The 21,893-nt window shown below is 41.6% G+C and overlaps 1 protein-coding gene and 2 long non-coding RNA genes across 26 annotated transcripts; 2 read left to right on the top strand and 1 right to left on the bottom strand.

Moving 5' to 3' along the window:
* Nucleotides 1–1,078: 1,078 nt before the first annotated feature.
* Nucleotides 1,079–6,855, top strand: LOC125986778 (uncharacterized). 5 transcript variants are annotated; one of them, XR_011085795.1, is made up of 8 exons: nucleotides 1,082–1,330; nucleotides 2,226–2,313; nucleotides 3,734–3,935; nucleotides 4,192–4,235; nucleotides 4,324–4,368; nucleotides 4,504–5,060; nucleotides 5,315–5,408; nucleotides 6,736–6,855. It is a non-coding gene; the product is annotated as an uncharacterized lncRNA (long non-coding RNA). The 5 variants fall into 5 exon arrangements; XR_011085794.1 differs by having other exon boundaries at nucleotides 1,079–1,330; nucleotides 4,504–5,408; XR_011085797.1 differs by lacking the exon at nucleotides 5,315–5,408 and having other exon boundaries at nucleotides 1,085–1,330.
* LOC137839704 (uncharacterized) lies at nucleotides 3,704–12,893 on the bottom strand. 17 transcript variants are annotated; one of them, XM_068648932.1, is made up of 13 exons: nucleotides 12,767–12,886; nucleotides 12,611–12,710; nucleotides 12,373–12,413; nucleotides 12,243–12,301; nucleotides 4,996–5,048; nucleotides 4,872–4,912; nucleotides 4,738–4,797; nucleotides 4,605–4,667; nucleotides 4,457–4,549; nucleotides 4,321–4,382; nucleotides 4,161–4,255; nucleotides 4,021–4,082; nucleotides 3,704–3,949 (listed from the first exon to the last, which is right to left on the bottom strand). In XM_068648932.1, exons 1-9 carry the CDS (start codon nucleotides 12,789–12,791, stop codon nucleotides 4,500–4,502), a joined length of 492 nt encoding a protein of 163 aa, XP_068505033.1. In that variant the 5' UTR covers nucleotides 12,792–12,886; the 3' UTR covers nucleotides 3,704–3,949; nucleotides 4,021–4,082; nucleotides 4,161–4,255; nucleotides 4,321–4,382; nucleotides 4,457–4,499. The 17 variants fall into 17 exon arrangements, with proteins under 17 accessions (XP_068505033.1, XP_068505032.1, XP_068505024.1 ...); XM_068648931.1 differs by having other exon boundaries at nucleotides 4,321–4,386; nucleotides 4,488–4,549; XM_068648923.1 differs by having other exon boundaries at nucleotides 4,164–4,255; nucleotides 4,457–4,667; nucleotides 12,611–12,629; nucleotides 12,681–12,710; nucleotides 12,767–12,885.
* A 2,366-nt stretch (nucleotides 12,894–15,259) lies between these two features.
* Nucleotides 15,260–20,075, top strand: LOC125986777 (uncharacterized). Of its 4 annotated transcripts, XR_011085793.1 has the most exons (6): nucleotides 15,262–15,528; nucleotides 16,600–16,688; nucleotides 18,108–18,781; nucleotides 18,877–19,257; nucleotides 19,538–19,619; nucleotides 19,872–20,075. It is a non-coding gene; the product is annotated as an uncharacterized lncRNA (long non-coding RNA). The 4 variants fall into 4 exon arrangements; XR_011085792.1 differs by having other exon boundaries at nucleotides 15,260–15,528; nucleotides 18,877–19,619; XR_011085791.1 differs by lacking the exon at nucleotides 19,872–20,075 and having other exon boundaries at nucleotides 15,263–15,528; nucleotides 19,406–19,555.
* Nucleotides 20,076–21,893: the final 1,818 nt, after the last annotated feature.

Here is a 21,893-nt window from a genome sequence, read left to right as displayed (position 1 = left end):
AGTCGTCCATATTGAAATGAAATTCAATTTACACTCCATGAAGCATCCTCCTCAAATGTCACCTCACCCGAACAGGAAGTGAGGACCACTGAAAGTGTTTTCCTGTTTACATGATAAAATCAAGTATGCACAAAAAAAAGATGGCAAAATTGATGCAGAGAAAAGGTCAACAGGGCGGCGTGGGAATATCCTCAAAGGTCATCATCATAAGAAGCAATAATGTCTGGTCTTTATTTTGAAAGTCACTTTTTAAACTTGCATATTTTCATTGTTCTAATGAAGGTTTAAGCGGAGCTAAAAGTCACCATGGTGGTGAATTGCGATGCAGCTGCCTTTCATGCTGTTGGTGTCCCTGTGTTTAATGATTGATCTGTTCGTATATGTGTGTGTGTGTGTGTGTGTTTGCATCGAGGGATCGATGAACAAAGCAGGCTCAGTGAATTATTCAGTGACTGGGGACGTCTTTGGGGAAGGAGAAGGCTTTTCGTCTGTGCGTGCCGACAATCCGAAGTGGCCACACGGGACCCGAGTCAAACTTCATGTTTCAAGAGGTGACACTAGTGTGGAGAGCTTTCATCATTGAAATGTGTGTGGATGTGATACAGAGAAGGTCAAAGGGCATGTGTGCTAATCCTCAATTTTACATACCATGCATCACTGCTGCTAATTTTGCTAATGGTTGATGAGACATGAAAATTAAGAGTATCTACTATTATTATGTTTTATTTCTCAGGTAGTATACAATTTGCAGACATAACTTGAATAAGCCTAACAACAGTGCTATTTTCCCTCAGCCCCTTTAAGGCTTTTCACATTATATATTAGCACTGATGAGACCTTGTTCAAATGATTTTCCGAGAGGTCTCACTAAGAGGACACTCAATATCAGTTCCCCTGCTAATTGACAATTCAATCTCTACAAAGTAATAGAATTGACAAACACACAAGATGGAAGCGAAACAAGTTCATTAAGCAGGCAAGAAACATTAACAGAACTTGTTAGAGGAAATTACATGTCCAAGCACTGCGTCAGTGCAAAGACAACATGCAAGTGACTGGGGTTGCCATAGCAATGGCAGAAATTTATCAAACGCTACGTGATTACAAAGCTGTTTAGGCTCATATTATCACATTGAACTTTATTTTCTAGATTTTTTTTTAACGTTAAACCAGGTTATCATCAATTTATCAACTGCCAGCATAATTCCACTTTTCTTCAGGTTGTCAAACACACGCCCTTGGTTCCATTTGAATTGAGCCTTCTCGGTATCCGTACGCACACCTCCGCTTCACTGAGCAGGTCCACCATTGACTACGAGCTGTGTTTTGAGTGAGTATTGCAAACATTTTAAGTTCTCTATTTGCTGTTTGCATGTAAATATGTAAGAGCAACATTACGACACGAGCTACTTGAGTTTGTTTGTAGCTCGCTAGCTATCGTAGAACAATATCAACAAAAGGTGGATTGCCAGAGAACACGCCCACAAGTTCCACTCGGCTGTCGATCAAACGTTAATGAGAGTAAGCGTTTGACCTCCATGTTGTTTTGCATGTTTTCCACGTTCTTGATTCTTTTATGTCGCATTATGCCTCAAGTGGCTAGAGAGGGTTAGGGTTAGCAAAGTCTAATCACATGAAATGTGATTCAAACTTAACTTAAAACTTTTAAGTTATTCGACTGTTGCCAGGTAAACTAGGCGTGGGGTAATAGCAGAGCATGAAGTTAATCAAGAAATAAATATAGACTAGATAACAGATATGCAAATATAACAAACTATATACAAACTAAATCTACTTGGCAAATTGATATCAATTGTTGTGCAAACTTCCAGTTTTATGCTGTATTCATACGAGCAAGCATACTAAATTGTGATTGTATCCAATCAACTGTTAAAAAAAGGCATGTTTATGTAATTGCCGAAATAAACAAATCAAATCTAAATCAAATAAAAAAATTAATTACTTAAAAACATTATTAAGTTGATTAATTTGGTCGGTTGACCAGCAGTCTAGCCAATAGGTTCAAAAGTTGGGGTCGAAAGACGTCCTCCACATAGAAATAAATGGGATGGGTGCAGTACAACGTTCCCCAGCAGAGAGAGCCCATCTTTTATAGTTGAAGTGAACTATACCACTTTGTTCTAATAATAGGACTTGAGTCTGTACAAAACCCATTAGTGTGAAGTTATGTTATTCACTCCTCTTTTTTTTTTCTTGCTTGACAGGATAGAGGAGGTTTGGGGCTCCAAAGCTGCACCTGCCAGCCATGTGGGACATGCATAGTGGAAGGGACGGCAACCTGCCATTGGAACAGTGAGTACGCCTTGCTGTGCTTGAGGAGCTGATGTGCGATGTCTCATTGCACCACAAGGTGGCTGCGAGTGCACCTACCTCACCTGTCATTTGTAATGGCACACAAGTGCCACCAGGCGGAAGGTGAGCACATCTGATATTGCTCAGTGGGCCAAAACCTAAGTACCAGGTACCTGCACAACTTCATCATCAAACACTTCTAGATGTGTTTTTAATGACATTGATGCAAACCAGGTTAGTCAGAAATACACATTTGATTAATATTTGACTAACTTGGTTTGCATCAGTGTCATTGAAAAACACATCCAGAAGTGTGTGATGACGATGTCATACAGTACCTGGCACTTAGTTTTTGGCCTAGTAAGAGCGGTCAGCTGTTTGCATGTGCTCACCTTCCCTCTGGTGGCATTAGAAAAGTAAGTGACATCACATCGGAGCTCATCAAACACTTAAGCTGCTTCCATGCAAGGCCTGTCGTCAATGTTTGTGTGCAACCAAATTAGTCCCACGCAAACATTGACTACTCAAATGTTTTCAAACTGCTCTTCTGTTCAATGAATTAATCAACTGGCATGGAAGTCTTTGTGTTTTATGTGCTAATTTGCTGTCAACTCATTTGAAGTCTTTCATATTTGGTGGATGCTGCTGTGGCACTTAGGTTTTCGAAGGCAGTTTTCAGTCTTGAGGTGAGCATTGGCCTTCTGTCACTGCCATGGACACAAGCATTTGACCGTTACCCTGCATCTCACATGACTACAAGTGACAGCAATTCAATTGCAGCCACTATGAGTCATGCGAGATGCAGGCTAACAGTCAAAGACTTGTGTCCATGGCAGTGACAGAAGACCAACGTTCACCTCAAGACTGAGAACTGCCTTTGAAAACCTAAGTACCACTTTGCCCGCCTCCGAGCTCTACCAAAAATTAGTCCGACCAATCACAGCGCGGCTCCTAATTTGCATAACCACGCCCACTTTTGAACAGCCAATCAGAATGCAGCATTTGCGCATCTGACCAATCATATCGCCTCAAATTTTCAAGGCCACGCCCACTTTTAAACCCAACCAATCACAACGTACCTCATTTGCATAGACGCGCCCCTTTTTAAGCCAATCACAGACCGTTATTCTCATCGCACCGCCCATTTTTTTTAGCCTTCAGCCAATCATCAAGCAGTATTCCAGTTTTGACCCACCTCATTTTAAAAAAAAATCTGAAAAAAAATCTGAAAAAAATCCTGGCAAAAAAATCCAGGTGAAAAAAATTTGGCCAAAAAAAATTCAGAAAAACTTTTCAAAAGTTTTGAAATTTTTTTTTTGTTAGGTTTTTTTAAGTTAAGATAGTTTTAAAGTTTGATTTTTGTAATGTGTTTGAGAAAGAAGGCGTTAAGTGTTCTTTGTAATGAAACTTTATTTTGCAGAGTAAACATTCAATCACAAGAGTTTCAAGTTGGATGGCAGTCTGCACATTGACGAGTGGCGAAGTGGTTGGCCAGTTGGACGAGTGGCGAAGTGGTCGGCCAGTTGGACGAGTGGCGAAGTCGTCGGCCAGTTGGACGAGTGGCGAAGTCGTCAGCCAGTTGGACGAATGGCGAAGTCGTCAGCCAGTTGGACGAGTGGTTAGTGCGTGCCTGAACCTAAGACAAAAAGAGATCTGTAAGCCAAAAGTCAAGTCAACATTCGGTGCAGAAAAAGCCATGTCCCTTACCAGTGCAAAAGAATAGTTCATGGCACCAAGTGTTATGCGCTGCATGACCAATTCCTTGCTGCCTGTCAGAAAATAGAGAAAAAAGATTTGAACCAAGTTGGCATGATGATTGTGCAATGAGGAGCAGCTAAAGAGCATACCACCTAAGTGCAACTGCGCCTCACTTTTCAGGTTGCCTTGGAGATAACGTTTGCTCTGGCTTCCGCTGTGAGCAGGTATTTGATGGTGCACCACACTGGACACAAAAGGAACATTGACATTTTTAAAAATTGTTGCTGAAATTAAATGTACTTCTCTTACCAGCAGAGGGCTCGTCTTCAGCCTGCCACAGTTTGGATTGAGCTACAGGTACTTTGTCATCGCTGCCTGTAAAGAAAAAGAACATTGATAACTCAATTTAAGTTGACTGTTTTTATTTTTAACTGTAGACTGGAACATTCCGCTGAAAACTTTGATCGTTTGTGTACTTGAATCTCGGACTAGGAACAGCAGCCTGAGATGTTGCAAAGACTCTCCTGGACTGGCACACCTGCACACAAACAAGGGAACAGTCAAGCCAGTGTTGAGCAAGTTTTTTTTTGCACCTTGAGGTTCTTGGCCCGGCAGGTGGAGAGTCAGATGACACGCGTACTGGAAGCTGGGCTGCACTAAAAGAAAAATAATAAAAATAAAGGCAGGTTAGTGTTCTTAATGCATAGTTTTGGTGAGTTTGGTCACCTGTCAAAATGTTGGACAGGACGTTGATCATCACCCTCATTTCCTGATCACCTGCACCACCTGAAACAGGTCAAGGACTTTGATTAGCAGAGTTTGTCATTGCAATAGGTTCAAATGTGGAGCTTTTACTTCACCAGTCGATCCATGCTGCAGGGAGCTTGTCCTTTGGCACCACCTGGTGGACAAGACAGGAAGAAAATGCACAGGTTTAAATCAATTTTTCAAACATTTGTACATGTAGGTGTGCATGCGTTTCACCAGTGAAAAGCGCAGGGCAGCACTGGACTTCTCTCCAACCGCAGCTTGCTAGCCTGAAAGACACGGTAACCTTTTAACCAATCTTGTAAATTTTGAGCTTTACCAGTTAGTTTGGCTTAACAACGTGACATTTGGTAGACTTGCTTAGCAATAGTAGACCTGCAAACGTCTCATGAAGCCAGGCTTAAAGGACAGCAAGTCGGCCATTTTGAAACCTGCAGACAAAAAAAAGTCAATTATTTAGTCAGTTTAATAGATATCTTGCAATTAAACGGAATTTTTGCCTTTTTTTGCAGTAAATGTGGTTCTTCTGTTGCAGATGCACACCTGTAGACAGAAATGAGACAATTAGATGCAGTCCATTGAAAGAGTTTACTTGTGAATCCAGTTTGATCGCACAGAAAGTTGGTCAAGTGAGGCTCATTTGGAAGATTCGCACCTGTAGAAAGAAATGAAAGAATTAACGCGCATGCATCAAAATATTTAATTTATTCTTTGTGCAAACGTTTTGTCTTACCTGCGGCAGAATTTGTTGCAATTTGTCATAGAAGACGTTAATTGGCGACGCTAGTGCAAACACTTTAGCTTGCGTGTCTAAAGTGCAAGTTGACGCTGAAAGAGAGCAAAAGCAGTTAGTTGAAATTGCGACTAAAATAGTGAAGACTTACCTTGTGAAAGTTTTGGACGCTGAATGCAGCACGTGTTGCAGCACGTGTAGCAGCACGACGTGATGGTGTCAGAAATGAGCAAGAGAATGATTGTCGCGTTTGTGACGTCTTTTATAGTATTTCTTTGATGACGTCACTAGAGAAGGGTTTAAAAAAAAAAAAAGAAAAAAGTTCCAGATGTTTCAGGTCGATGCGAGAGAAAAAGGGCGAAGTGTTACTTGAGTGACGAGACGGGGCGCGAACCAAGGTTCAGTAGTTTAGAAGGCAAAGGCGTTAACCATTCGACCAGAGCCTGTTGGAAAGCTGATGAGAGTTGTTCATATTTATAGAGTATTTCGAAACTTTGAAATTGTAAAGTCAAAGTGCCACTTCAGTCCAAAGAAGCGAGCTTAAATAATTGTATCCGAAATGATCGAGTGGTTAAAGATTTTGCCTTTAGTTCAGGAGACTCGAGTTCGATTCTTGGCAATCGCTCTGTTTAATTCGTAAATGTTAAACAGTGGGTCTCGAACCCGGGTTGTCCGTACACCAAACGTAGTGTTATACCACTCGGCCACAGTGGCGTGAAAATTTCGGAGTTCTTTGCTGTATTTAACATACATACCCAGAGTAATGGACAAATACAGATAAATGTACCTCCGCTTTATAATCTCAGTTTGTCTTGAGGTTAAAGCTTTTGCCTGGAGTTCAGGAGAACCGAGTTCGAGTCTCATCCATAACTCTGTATACTTAAATGTTTGACAGAGCGAGACTCGAACCCGTGTCTCCTGAACACCAGACCAAGTGTTATACCATTATGCTACAGTTCCGTGAAAATTTCGATTTTTTTTTGAGTGTCTTTCCCAAATAGGGCTCAACCCAACCGACTACAAATATAGACAACTGGACCTTTGTACTATAATCTCAATTTGTCTAGTGGTTAAAGCTTTTGCCTGGAGTTCAGGAGAACCGAGTTTGAGTCTCATAGATAACTCTTTGTAATATATAAATGTTCTCCTGAACTCCAGACCAAGTGTTATTTCATTATGCCACAGTGACGTCACAATATTGACTCTTTTTTTGTGTCTTTCAGGGATATGGCTTGACCCACCAATTTTCTAATGTCGGAGAACGTTTTTCAATTGACGCACATATGTCGTTCTGTTACTTTGCTTTGCTGGTGATCATGAATAAAGTGCTAGAATAAAACACACACTGGCTGTTTGGGTAAATCGACCTCATCATTTAGTTCTCATACTGGTTGAACGCTCCATGACGACGACTACTACTACTACTACTACTACTACTACTACTACTACTACTACAACCAACTCCCCTCAGCAGAGAGCCAATAGAAAAATACATAAATAAAAATGAAAAGAAAACATGTCGGCTGGGGAATTTGGGGAAAAGGAAAGCATCTTTACATGGTGGCGTTCTGATCACTGTTCAATCTGTTCAAGATCTGAGCAAAACAATTAAGTGTATACAAACATGCAATCTCGCTTCCCTTCGCACCTTTTGCAGTCAGTCTGCTCCTGCTAGTTAGCTCCTCTGAGACCCAGTAGCGGTTTTGTGCACGGGCGATGCAGGCGGTAGCTCTGGGTGGCATATTTTTATGTTATGTGGAAATAGGTTCAATCCTCAAGCTCAGTGATCACGTCAAAGCGTCCTTGAGCAGGACACTGAACTTTATTTTGCTACCAGTAGGGGGCTGTTCATGGCAGCATCAATTTACTTTTTTTTCTTCTTGGGATGTTTTCACCAAGTGCAGCAAATTTTAACAGGTTCCCCCCTTCCCAAGTTACAAGTAATTCAAACATCAGCCCTATTAGAATAAATCAACCCCTGGACAACTGGACTGAATTTGAGCAACTCTGCAAGGAAGAATGGGCAAAAACTATCCAATTGCAAATGGAGACATATCCAAAAAGGTTGATGTCTGTAATTCAAGCAAATGGAAGTTCCACAAAGTTTTAAATCAAGGGACTGGTGACTTTTACAACCGTGTTATTAAAATGGCCCCTTGAGACTATTTTTTATTTTCTACTCGAGTCCACGAGAGCATCGCCACGACATTAGACAGTGTGGCCACCAGAGCCCGCTGAAGCACATTGATTGCATTTGCACGGCAGAATCCTTTGCAAGAACAATGTCAACGATTTAAGAGTTGACATGTACTTGAGAGTTGAATTCTTGCGACTGATATACAATCCGATTAGTACAAGTGATGCATTTAACAATCCGTTTTAACACAAAATATAAATATATAATTTAATACCACAGCTGCCGTTGTGTACACAATGCGGTGGCGTCGTTGCTGTTGTGTTGGAAGAGTCATGCCACTTTTCTGCAAGTTGTCAAAATCGCTTGGTTCCATTTGAATTGAGCTATTTCGGTTACCGTACACACGCCAGTTCTCCGTGCAGCATTTCCGGTGACTAGCTGTGTTTTGAGTGAGTAGTCCAAACATTTTCAAGCTCTCTATTTGCTGTTTGCATGTAAATATGCAAGAGCATCATTGCGACAAGAGCTCCTTGAGTTTGTTTATTGCTCGCTAGCTATCGTAGAACAATATCAACAAAGGTGACTTGAGCACGCCCACAAGTTGCACTCGGCTGTCGATCAAATGTTAATCAAGGTGAGCGTTTGACTTCAACGTGGTTTTTTTCTATGTTTTCAACGCAGAAGTTCTAAGAAGGTCGTCTACCTGCACATGTAGACGCCAACATATTTTCGAAAGGTATTGCATGTTGCTTTTCCTTCTTATTTTTCTACTATGCAGTATTATGCCTTCGGTGATTAGAGAAAGTCAAAACACCGGCAAGTACGTAATATTATTTTCTAAAATTAATTTAATCCGTGCTTTGAGTTATTCGATGGTTGCCCGGTAAATTAGGTAGTGGATTACAGCAGATCGGCCATTAGTTTCAGAAGTTGTGGTCAAAAGAAGTCCCCTGCATAAAATTAAGTTGGGTGGGTGCAGTATAATATATTCCCAGCAGAGGGCGCGCATCCTCTGTAGTTGATGTTTCTATTACTGTTTCGGTCATTTGATAGTTTATGTTCGATGGTAAAGGGTTAAAAATAAGACAGAGTATCATTATAGCTGCCAAAAAATTGTTTAACAAAAAAATAACCCTTAATAAAAAAAAAGCACCAAAATGGCTTGCAGGACCTAGTTAATTTGTTTACATCATTCAGTATTAAATCACTTTAACCAGAAAGACTTTGTCGTTAAAACCTTAGCAACTGATGGCACTGAAAGTATTTATTTCAAAACAAAATGTGGTATTCGTATTTTAAATTGTATTTTCTCAAGGGGGGGGGGGGGGGGTAAAGGCAATTTATTAGAGTTTGTTGCCTTTTACAGTACCAATTTTACCCATTTTGAATTACTCAGTATTTTGGTACATAAACGGAGACTTTTCAGTCTGAGGACTTTGAAACCTTGTTTGAGGTGCTCCTTGCATGTTGGGTGTGGAGTTGATTGCTCACACAAATGCATGACGTGTTGGCACATTTGGGAATTTGCACATTAAAAGTGAAACTGTACTATGTGTTCCTAATAGAATAAATTGATATGAATGAATAAAATTAATATTTGTGTCAATTAGTGTTACTCATGGCTTCTACTTTTTTTTTTTTTTGCTTCCTTGACAGTATAGAGGAGGTTTGGGGCTCCAAAGCTGCACCTGCCAGCCATGTGGACGTGGAAGGGACGGCAACCTGCCATTGGAACGTGATGTGAGTACGCAGTGCTGTGCTTGAGGAGCTGATGTGCGATGTCTCACCACAAGGTGGCTGCGAGTGCACCTACCTCACCTGTCAGTTCTAATGGCACAAAGTGCCACCAGGTGGAAGGTGAGCACATGCAAACATCTGACATTGCTCATTGGGCCAAAACCTAAGTGCCAGGGACTGCACAACTTTAGCATCAAACACTTCTAGATCTGTTTTTAATGACATTGATGCAAACCAGGTTAGTCAGAAATATACATTTGATTAATATTTAACTAAGTTGGTTTGCATCAGTGTCATTGAAAAACACTTCCAAAAGTGTGTGGTGAAGATGTCATGCAGTACCTGGCACTTAGTTTTTGGCCAAGCGAGAGAGGTCAGCTGTTCGCATGTGCTCACCTTCCTCCTGGTGGCACTTGTGTCATTAGAAGTAAATGGCATCATACCTGAGCTCATCAAACACTTATGCTGCTTCCATGCAAGGCCTGTTGTCAATCTTTGCATGCAACTAAATTAGTCCCATGCAAACATTGAGCGCTCAGATGTTTTCAAACTGCTCTTCTGTCCAATAAATTAATTAACTGGAATGCAAGTCTTTGTGTTTTTATGAGCAAATTTGCTTCACTCATTTGAGCTGCAGTGGCACTTAGGTTTTCAAAGGCAGTTTTCAGTCTTGAGCTGAGTGTTGGCTTTCTGTCACTGCCATGGACACAAGTCTTTGACTGTTACCCTGCAGCTCGCATGACTCACAGTGGCTGCAATTGAATCGCTGTCACTTGTAGTCATGCGAGATGCAGGGTAAGAGTCAAAGACCTGTGTCCATGGCAGTGACAGAAGGCCAACACTCACCTCAAGACTGAAATCTGCCTTTGAAAACTTAAGTGCCACTTTGCCCGCCTCCTAACTCTCCTGAAAATAAGTCTGACCAATCACAGCGCAGCACCTAATTTGCATAACCACGCCCACTTTTGAACAGCCAATCAAAATGCAGCATTTGCACATCTGTCCAATGAGATCGTTCCAAATTTTCAGAACCACGCCTACTTTTAAACTGACCAATCACAACGTACCTCATTTGCATAGACACGCCCCCTTTTCAACCAATAGCAGACCTTTATTCTCTTTGCTCCGCCTACTTCCTAAGCCCTCAGCGAATCATAAAGCAGTATTCCAGTTTTGAACCACCTCATTTTGAAAAATTCTGAAAAAAATCCAGGCCAAAAAAAAAATGCAGGCCAAAAAAAAATCCCCCCAAAAAAAAAAATCGGAAAAAAATATCCCCAAAAAAATCTGAAAATTTTTTAGTTTTTTTTTTTTTGTTGGTGTGTTTTTTAAATTATATTTTTAAAGTTTGATGTTTGAGAATGAAGAAGTGAGAATTAAAGTATTCTTTGTAATCAAACTTTATTTTGCAGAGTAAACATTCAATCACAAGAATTTCAAGTTGGACGGCAGTCTGCTCGTTGACGAGTGGTGAAGTGGTCGGCCAGTCGGACGAGTGGCGAAGTGGTCGGCCAGTCGGACGAGTGGCAAAGTGGTCGGCCAGTCGGACGAGTGGCAAAGTGGTCGGCCAGTCGGACGAGTGGCAAAGTGGTCGGTGCGTGCCTGAACCTAAGACAAAAAGAGATCTGTCAGTCAAAACAAGTCAACATTTTGTGCAGAAAAAGCCATGAACCTTACCAGTGCAAAAGAGTTGTTAATGGCGCCAAGTGTTGCGAGCTACATGACCAGTTCCTTGCTGCCTGTCAGAAAATAGGGGGGAAAAAAGATTGGAACTAAATTGTCATGATGATTGTGCAATGAGCAACAGCTAAAGAGCATACCACCTAAGTGCAAATGTGCCTCACTTCTCAGGTTGCCTTGGAGATGAGGACGCAACAAGAAAACCAAAGTGTAGTTGGCATCCGCCTTTGCTCTGGCTTCAGGTGTTAGCAGGTACTCGATGGTGCACCACACTGAACACAAAAACAGTCATTGAAATTTTTAAACATGCTGGCTGAATTAAATGTACTTTCTTCTCTTACCTGCAGAGGGCTCATCTTCAGCCTGCCACAGTTTAGCTTGAGCTGCAGGTGCTTTGTCACCTGCCTGGATAGAAAAATAACATTCAATTTAAGTTGACAGTTTTTATTTTTAACTGTAGACTGGAACTTTCCTCTGAAAACATTGGTCGTTTGTGCACTTTAATCTAAGCAGGCTGAGTGCCTGAAATGTTGCAAAGACTCTCCTGGACTGCCACACCTGCACACAAATGAGGTAAAGTCAAGCTGGTGTCAAGAATTTTTTTTTGTGGACATTAAGGCAGCCTTGAGGACCTTCAGCATGGTTTTGGAGAATTTCTTCGCCTGGCAGGTGGAGCGTCCGACGGAACTCCTACTGGAAACTGGACTACATTAAGAAAAAAGCAGGTTGGTGTTTTTAATGCAAAATCTGGTGAGTTTGGTCACCTGTCAAAATGTTGGACAGGAAGTTGATCATGACACCTCATTTCCTGATCACCTGCACCACCTGAAACAGGTCAAGGACTTTGATTAGCAGAGTTTGTCATTGCAACAGGTTCAAATGTGGAGCTTTTACTTCGCCAGTCGATCCATGCTGCAGGGAGCTTGTCCTTTGCCACCACCTGGTGGACAAAACAAGAAAATGCACATGGTGAAATAAATTTTTTCAAACATTTGTTCATGTAGGTGTGCATGTGTTTCACCAGTGAAGAGCGCAGAGGACCATTGGACTTCTCTCCAACCACAGCTTGCTAGCCTGAAAGACACGGCAACCTTGTAACCAATCTTGTACATTTTGAGCTTTACCAGTTTGGATTAGGAACGTGACATTTGGTCGACTTGCTTAGCAAGAATCGACCTGCAAACGTCTCATGAAGCCAGGCTTTAAAGGACAGCAAGTCGGCCATTTTGAAACCTGCAGACAAAAAAAAAAAAAAGTCAATTTGGTCACTTTAATAGATATCCTGCTATTAAACGGAATTTTTGCCTTTTTTGCAGTAAATGTGGTTCTTCTGTTGCAGATGCACACCTGTGGACAAAGGAGACAATTAGATGCAGTCCATTGAAAGAGTTTACTTGTGAATCCAGTTTGATCGCACAGAAAGTTGGTCATGTGAGACTCATTTGAAAGATTCGCACCTGTAGAAAGAAACGAAAGAATTAACGCGCATGCATCAAAATATTTAATTTATTCTGTTGAGAATTTGTGCAAACGTTTTGTCTTACCTGCGGCAGAATGGCGTTTGTTGTAATTTGTCAGAGAAGACGTTAATTGGCGACGCTAGTGCAAACATTTTAGCTTGCGTGTCCAAAGTGCAAGTTGACGCTGAAAGAGAGCAAAAGCAGTTAGTTGAATTTGCGACTAAAATAGTGAAGACACACCTTGTAAAGGTTTTGGACGTTGCATGCTGTGCTAAGGTAAGGCGTGCGGAGCAACACGTGTAGCAGCACGACGTGATGGTGTCAGAAATGAGCAAGAGAATGGTTGTCGCGTTTGTGACGTCTTTTATAGTATTTCTTTGATGACGTCACTAGAGAAGGGGGGGGAAAAAAAAAGAAAAAAATCCAGATGTTTCGTGTCGATGCGAGCGGAAAATAGCAAAGTGTTACTCGAGGGACGAGACGGGGCGCGAACCAAGGTTCTGTAGTTTGGAAGGCAAAGGCGTTAACCATTCGACCAGAGCCTGTTGGAAAGCTGATGAGAGTTGGTCATATTTATAGAGTATTTTGAAACTCTTTGAAATTGTAAAGTCAAAGTGCCACTTCAGTCCAAAGAAGCGAGCTTAAACAATTGTATCCGAAATGGTCGAGTGGTTAAAGATTTTGCCTTTAGTGCAGAAGACTCGAGTTCGATTCTTGGCAATCGCTCTGTTTAATTCGTAAATGTTAGACAGTGGGTTTCGAACCCGGGTTGTCCGTACACCAAACGTAGTGTTATACCACTCGGCCACAGTGCCGTGAAATTTCCGGAGTTCTTTGGTATATTTAACATACATACCCAAAGTAATGGACAAATACAGATAAATGGACCTCCGAGTTATAATCTCAGTTTGTCTCGAGGTTAAAGCTTTTGCCTGGAGTTCAGGAGAACCGAGTTCGAGTCTCATCAATAACTCTGTATACTTAAATGTTTGACCGAACGAGACTCGAACCCGTGTCTCCTGAACAGCAGACCAAGTGTTATACCATTATCCTACAGTTCCGTGACAATTTCGATTTTTTTTTTTGAGTGTCTTTCCCATATAGGGCTAAACCCAAATACAACAATAACCGACTACAAATATAGACAACTGGACCTTTGTACTATAATCTCAATTTGTCTAGTGGTCAAAGCTTTTGCCTGGAGTTCAGGAGAACCGAGTTTGAGTCTCATAGATAACTCTTTGTAATATATAAATGTTCTCCTGAACTCCAGACCAAGTGTTATTTCATTATGCCACAGTGACGTCACAATATTGACTCTTTTTTTGTGTCTTTCAGGGATATGGCTTGACCCACCAATTTTCTAATGTCGGAGAACGTTTTTCAATTGACGCACATATGTCGTTCTGTTACTTTGCTTTGCTGGTGATCATGAATAAAGTGCTAGAATAAAACACACACTGGCTGTTTGGGTAAATCAACCCCCACCTCATCATTTAGTTCTCATACTGGTTGAACGCTCCATGACTACTACTACTACTACTACTACTACTATTATTACTACTACTACAACTACGACTACTACTACTACTACTACTACTGCTGCAACAACCAACTCCAAATATATACAACTGGACTTTTAATACAGACTATTACTACTACTACTACTACAACCAACTCCCCTCAACTGAGAGCCAATAGAAAAATAAATAAATAAAAATGAAAAGAAAACATGTCGGCTGGGGAATTTGGGGGAAAGGAAAGCATCTTTACATGGCGGCTTTCGTCTCTAAGATCAGAGCTTCCCATTGTGGCCTGAGCAAAACAATTAAGTGTATACAAACAATCAATGCAATCTCGCTTCTCTTCGCACCTTTTGCAGTCAGTCTGCTCCTGCTAATTAGCTCCTGTGAGACCCAGTGGCGGTTTTTGGCACGGGCTATGCAGGCGGTAGCTGTGGGTGGCATATTTTTATGTTATGTGGAAATAGGTTCAATCCTCAAGCTCAGTGATCACGTCAAAGTGTCCTTGAGAAAGACACTGAACTTCATTTTGCTACCAGTAGGGGGCTGTTCATGGCAGCATCAATTTACTTGGGGTCTTCTTGGGGTGTTTTCACCAAGTGCAGCAAATTTGAACAGGTTCCCCCCTTCCCAAGTTACAAGGGGGACAGTAATTCAAATAGCAGCCCTATTAGAATAAGTCAACCCTTGGACAACTGGACTGAATTTGAGCAACTCTGCATGGAAGAATGGGCAAAAACTATCCAATTGCAAATGGAGACATATCCCAAAAGATTAATGTCTGTAATTCAAGCAAATGGAAGTTCCATAAAGTTTTAAATCAAGGTGCTGGTGACTTTTACAACCGTGTTATTAAAATGGCCCCTTGAGACTATTTTTTATTTTCTACTCTTGAGTCCACGAGAGCATCGCAACGACATTAGACAGTGTGGCCACCAGAGCGCACTGAAGCACATTGATTGCATTTGCACAGCAGAATCCTTTGCAAGAACCATGTCAACGATTTGAGAGAGTTGACATGTACTCGAGAGTTGAATTCTTGCGACTGATATGCAATCCGATTAGTACAAGTGATGCATTTAACAATCCGTTTTAAAACAAAATATAAGTATATAATTTAAATACCACAGCTGCCGTTGTGTACACAATGCGGTGGCGTCGTTGCTGTTGTGTTGGAAGAGTCATGCCACTTTTGTTGTCAAAATCGCTTGGTTCCATTTGATTTGAGCTTTTTCGGTTACCGTACACACGCCAGTTCTCCGTGCAGCATTTCCGGTGACTAGCTGTGTTTTGAGTGAGTAGTCCAAACATTTTCAAGCTCTCTATTTGCTGTTTGCATGTAAATATGCAAGAGCATCATTGCGACAGGAGCTCCTTGAGTTTGTTTATTGCTCGCTAGCTATCGTAGAACAATATCAACAAAGGTGACTTGAGCACGCCCACAAGTTGCACTCGGCTGTCGGTCAAATGTTAATCAAGGTAAGCGTTTGACTTCAACGTGTTTTTTTTTCTATGTTTTCAACGCAGAAGTTCTAAGAAGGTCGTCTACCTGCACATGTAGACGCCAACATATTTTCGAAAGGTATTGCATGTTGCTTTTCCTTCTTATTTTTCTACTATGCAGTATTATGCCTTCGGTGATTAGAGAAAGTCAAAACACCGGCAAGTACGTAATATTATTTTCTAAAATTAATTTAATCCGTGCTTTGAGTTATTCGATGGTTGCCCGGTATATTAGGTAGTGGATTACAGCAGATCGGCCATTAGTTTCAGAAGTTGTGGTCAAAAGAAGTCCCCTGCATAAAATTAAGTTGGGTGGGTGCAGTATAATATATTCCCAGCAGAGGGCGCGCATCCTCTGTAGTTGATGTTTCTATTACTGTTTCGGTCATTTGACAGTTTATGTTCGATGTTAAAGGGTTAAAAATAAGACAGAGTATCATTATAGCTGCCAAAAAATTGTTTAACAAAAAAATAACCCTTAATAAAAAAAAAAAAGCACCAAAATGGCTTGCAGGACCTAGTTAATTTGTTTACATCATTCAGTATTAAATCACTTTAACCAGAAAGACTTTGTCATTAAAACCTTAGCAACTGATGGCACTGAAAGTATTTATTTCAAAACAAAATGTGGTATTCGTATTTTAAATTGTATTTTCTCAAGGGGGGGGGGGGTAGTTTGTTGCCTTTTACAGTACCAATTTTACCCATTTTGAATTACTCAGTATTTTGGTACATAAACGGAGACTTTTCAGTCTGAGGACTTTGAAACCTTGTTTGAGGTGGTCCTTGCTTGTTGGGTGTGGAGCTGATTGCTCAAACTAATGCATTACATGTGTTGGCACATTTGGGAATTTGCACATTAAAAGTGAAACTCGCCGAATAGAATAAATCTATGAATGAATAAAATGGATTTTTAGTGTTACTCACGGCTTTTTTTTTTCCTTGCTATGTTTTCCTAGTAGAATAAATTGATATGAATGAATAAAATTAAATTTTGTGTCAATTAGTGTTACTCATGACTTTTTTTTTTTTTTGCTTGCTTGACAGGATAGAGGTTTGGAGCTCCAAAGCTGCACCTGCCAGCCATGTGGAACATGCATAGTGGAAGGGACGGCAACCTGCCATTGGAACGTGATGTGAGTACGCAGTGCTGTGCTTGAGAAGCTGATGTGCGATGTCTCATTGTACCACAAGGTGGCTGCGAGTGCACCTACCTCACCTGTCAGTTCTAATGGCACAAAGTGCCACCAGGTGGAAGGTGAGCACATGCAAACATCTGACATTGCTCATTGGGCCAAAACCTAAGTGGCAGGTACTGCACAACTTTAGCATCAAACACTTCTGTGTTTTTAATGACATTGATGCAAACCAGGTTAGTCAGAAATATACATTTGATTAATATTTAACTAAGTTGGTTTGCATCAGTGTCATTGAAAAACACTTCCAAAAGTGTGTGGTGAAGATGTCATGCAGTACCTGGCACTTAGTTTTTGGCCAAGCGAGAGAGGTCAGCTGTTCGCATGTGCTCACCTTCCTCCTGGTGGCACTTGTCATTAGAAGTAAATGGCATCATACCTGAGCTCATCAAACACTTAAGCTGCTTCCATGCAAGGCCTGTTTTCAATGTTTGCATGCAACTAAATTAGTCCCATGCAAACATTGAGTGCTCAGATGTTTTCAAACTGCTCTTCTGTCCAATAAATTAATTAACTGGAATGCAAGTCTTTGTGTTTTTATGAGCAAATTTGCTTCACTCATTTGAGCTGCAGTGGCACTTAGGTTTTCAAAGGCAGTTTTCAGTCTTGAGCTGAGTGTTGGCTTTCTGTCACTGCCATGGACACAAGTCTTTGACTGTTACCCTGCAGCTCGCATGACTCACAGTGGCTGCAATTGAATTGCTGTCACTTGTAGTCATGCGAGATGCAGGGTAAGAGTCAAAGACCTGTGTCCATAGCAGTGACAGAAGGCCAACACTCACCTCAAGACTGAAATCTGCCTTTGAAAACTTAAGTGCCACTTTGCCCGCCTCCTAACTCGCCTGAAATTAGGTCTGACCAATCACAGCGCAGCACCTAATTTGCATAACCACGCCCACTTTTGAACAGCCAATCAAAATGCAGCATTTGCACATCTGTCCAATCAGATCGTTCCAAATTTTCAGAACCACGCCTACTTTTAAACTAACCAATCACAACGTACCTCATTTGCATAGACACGCCCCCTTTTCAACCAATAGCAGACCTTTATTCTCATTGCTCCGCCTACTTCCTAAGCCCTCAGCGAATCATAAAGCAGTATTCCAGTTTTGAACCACCTCATTTTAAAAAAAATTCTGAAAAAAATCCAGGCCAAAAAAAAAAAATGCAGGCCAAAAAAAAAAATCCCCCCCAAAAAAAAAATCGGAAAAAAATATCCCAAAAAAAATCTGAAAATTTTTTAGGTTTTTTTGTTGTTGGTGTGTTTAAATTATATTTTTAAAGTTTGATTTTTGTGATTGTTTGAGAATGAAGAAGTGAGAATTAAAGTATTCTTTGTAATCAAACTTTATTTTGCAGAGTAAACATTCAATCACAAGAATTTCAAGTTGGACGGCAGTCTGCTCGTTGACGAGTGGTGAAGTGGTCGGCCAGTCGGACGAGTGGCAAAGTGGTCGGCCAGTCGGACGAGTGGCAAAGTGGTCGGCCAGTCGGACGAGTGGCAAAGTGGTCGGCCAGTCGGACGAGTGGCAAAGTGGTCGGCCAGTCGGACGAGTGGCGAAGTGGTCGGCCAGTCGGACGAGTGGCAAAGTGGTCGGCCAGTCGGACGAGTGGCAAAGTGGTCGGCCAGTCGGACGAGTGGCAAAGTGGTCGGCAAGGTGGTCGGCCAGTCGGACGAGTGGCAAAGTGGTCGGCGCGTGCCTGAACCTAAGACAAAAAGAGATCTGTCAGTCAAATCTCAAGTCAACATTTTGTGCAGAAAAAGCCATGAACCTTACCAGTGCAAAAGAGTTGTTCATGGCACCAAGTGTTGCAAGCTGCATGACCAGTTCCTTGCTGCCTGTCAGAAAATAGGGAGGGGGAAGATTGGAACTAAATTGTCATGATGATTGTGCAATGAGCAACAGCTAAAGAGCATACCACCTAATTGCAAATGTGCCTCACTTCTCAGGTTGCCTTGGAGATGAGGACGCAAACAAGAAAACCAAAGTGTAGTTGGCATCCGCCTTTGCTCTGGCTTCAGCTGTTAGCAGGTACTCGATGGTGCACCACACTGAACACAAAAACAGTCATTGAAATTTTTAAACATGCTGGCTGAATTAAATGTACTTTCTTCTCTTACCTGCAGAGGGCTCATCTTCAGTCTGCCACAGTTTAGCTTGAGCTGCAGGTGCTTTGTCACCTGCCTGGATAGAAAAAGAACATTCAATTTAAGTTGACAGTTTTTATTTTTAACTGTAGACTGGAACTTTCCTCTGAAAACTTTGGTCGTTTGTGCACTTGAATCTCAGCAGGCTGAGTGCCTTGAAATGTTGCAAAGACTCTCCTGGACTGCCACACCTGCACACAAATGAGGTAAAGTCAAGATGGTGTCAAGAATTTTTTTTTTTGTGGACATTAAGGCAGCCTTGAGGACCTTCAGCATGATTTTGGAGAATTTCTTCGCCTGGCAGGTGGAGCGTCCGACGGAACTCCTACTGGAAACTGGACTACATTAAGAAAGAAGCAGGTTGGTGTTTTTAATGCAAAATCTGGTGAGTTTGGTCACCTGTCAAAATGTTGGACAGGAAGTTGATCATGACACCTCATTTCCTGATCACCTGCACCACCTGAAACAGGTCAAGGACTTTGATTAGTCGAGTTTGTCATTGCAACAGGTTCAAATGTGGAGCTTTTACTTCACCAGTCGAGCCATGCTGCAGGGAGTTTGTCCTTCGGCACCACCTAGTGGACAAAATAGGAAGAAAATGCACATGGTGACAAATTTTTTCAAACATTTGTTCATGTAGGTGTGCATGTGTTTCACCAGTGAAGAGCGCAGGGCACCAGTGGACTTCTCTCCAACCGCAGCTTGCTAGCCTGAAAGACACGGTAACCTTGTAACCAATCTTTTCAACTTTGAGTTTTACCAGTTAGTTTGGTTTAACAACGTGACATTTGGTAGACTTGCTTAGCAATAGTAGACCTGCAAACGTCTCTGAAGCCAGGCTTAAAGGACAGCAAGTCGGCCATTTTGAAACCTGCAGACAAAAAAAAAGTCAATTTAGTCAGTTTAATAGATATCTTGCAATTAAACGGGATTTTTGCCTTTTTTTTGCAGTAAATGTGGTTCTTCTTTTGTAGATGCACACCTGTGGACAGAAATGAGACAATTAGATGCAGTCCATTAAAAGAGTTTACTTGTGAATCCAGTTTGATGGCACAGAAAGTCGGTAATGTGAGGCTCATTTGGAAGATTTCGCACCTGTAGAAAGCAATGGAAGAATTAACGCGCATGCATCAAAATATTTAATTCATTCTTTGTGCAAACGTTTTGTCTTACCTGCGGCAGAATGGCGTTTGTTGCAATTTGTCATAGAAGACGTTAATTGGCAACGCTAGTGCAAACATTTTAGCTTGCGTGTCCAAAGTGCAAGTTTACGCTGAAAGAGAGCAAAAGCAGTTAGTTGAAATTGCGACTAAAATAGTGAAGACTCACCTTGTAAAGGTTTTGGACGCTGCATGCTGTGCTAAGGTAAGGCGTGCGGAGCAACACGTGTAGCAGCACGACGTGATGGTGTCAGAAATGAGCAAGAGAATGATTGTCGCGTTTGTGACGTCTTTTATAGTATTTCTTTGATGACGTCACTAGAGAAGGGGGGAAAAAAAAAAGAAAAAAAATCCAGATGTTTCATGTCGATGCGAGCGGAAAATAGCAAAGTGTTACTCGAGGGACGAGACGGGGCGCGAACCAAGGTTCAGTAGTTTGGAAGGCAAAGGCGTTAACCATTCGACCAGAGCCTGTTGGAAAGCTGACGAGAGTTGCTCATATTTATAGAGTATTTTGAAACTCTTTGAAATTGTAAAGTCAAAGTGCGACTTCAGTCCAAAGAAGCGAGCTTAAATAATTGTATCCGACATGGTCGAGTGGTTAAAGATTTTGCCTTTAGTTCAGAAGACTCGAGTTCGATTCTTGGCAATCGCTCTGTTTAATTCGTAAATGTTAAACAGTGGGTTTCGAACCCGGGTTGTCCGTACACCAAACGTAGTGTTATACCACTCGGCCACAGTGCCGTGAAAATTTCGGAGTTCTTTGGTATATTTAACATAAATACCCAAAGTAATGGACAAATACAGTTAAATGTACCTCCGAGTTATAATCTCAGTTTGTCTTGAGGTTAAAGCTTTTGCCTGGAGTTCAGGAGAACCGAGTTCGAGTCTCATCCATAACTCTGTATACTTAAATGTTTGACCGAGCGAGACTCGAACCCGTGTCTCCCGAACACGAGACCAAGTGTTATACCATTATGCTACAGTGCCGTGAAAATTTCGAATTTTTTTTGAGTGTCTTTCCCAAATAGGGCTCGACCCAAATACAACAATAAGCAACTACAAACACAGGGCCTTGGTGTTAAAATCTCAATTTGCCCTATGGTTAAAGCTTTTGCCTGGAGTTCAGGAGAACCGAGTTCGAGTCTCATATATGACTCTTTGTATTATATAAATGTTTGACAGAGTGAGACTCGAACCCGGGTCTCCTGAACTCCAGACCAAGTGTTATACCATTATGCCACAGTGCCGTGAAAATTTCGAAATTTCTTTGGGGAGTCTTCCAAAGCTATGGCTTGATCCAACTCCCACTACAAATACAGACAACTGGACCTTGGTAAGCTCAATTTGTCTTGTGGGTAAAGATTTTTCCGGAGAACAGAATCTGAGCCTCTGTGTAATACATAAATTCTTGACAGTGAGATTCGAACCCTTGTCTCCTGAACACCAGACCAAATGCTATTCCGTTACCCCACAGTGCCGTAAAAATTTGGACTTTCTCTTATGTAGTGTTTCATATCACCAGAAAGGTATTGCGAATTGAATTTCCTGCACCCCTTCCTCCTCATGCACACACACACAGAGACACAATCAGCAAAGTGGAATGGAACGGAGTGGCAATTCTATTGACACGTGAGGCAGTCGAACAAAATCCCGGACAGTTTTTGAAATTCCCCCGGGACAGATTTTTGGGGCTGTAAAGTAAGACATGTCCGGGGAAAAGAGGACGCCTGGTCACCCTAGGACTTTGTTAATTGAGACCTGGCCCTTGTGACTACACTTCACCCCCCCGCTTCCACACAATGGTGCTGAGATTTACAATGTGGCACTACTGAC

The sequence above is a fragment of the Syngnathus scovelli genome, chromosome 19 (assembly GCF_024217435.2).
Source record: "Syngnathus scovelli strain Florida chromosome 19, RoL_Ssco_1.2, whole genome shotgun sequence".
NCBI lineage: Eukaryota > Metazoa > Chordata > Actinopteri > Syngnathiformes > Syngnathidae > Syngnathus > Syngnathus scovelli.
Note: the sequence above shows the minus strand (reverse complement) of the source record. Positions and strands in the feature narration are given on the sequence as shown.

What these genes read in the sequence shown, in the direction of transcription:
- LOC137839704 (XM_068648917.1), bottom strand. Translation starts at nt 12,791, where the DNA reads ATGCAACGTCCAAAACCTTTACAAG. An exon ending in ACCACATTTACTGCAAAAAA is followed by an intron (nt 12,302 to 12,372) that starts GGCAAAAATTCC and finishes TTTTTTGTCTGC; the next exon opens with AGGTTTCAAAATGGCCGACT. An exon ending in TGAAGACGAGCCCTCTGCTG is followed by an intron (nt 4,256 to 4,320) that starts GTAAGAGAAGTA and finishes TTTTGTGTCCAG; the next exon opens with TGTGGTGCACCATCAAATAC.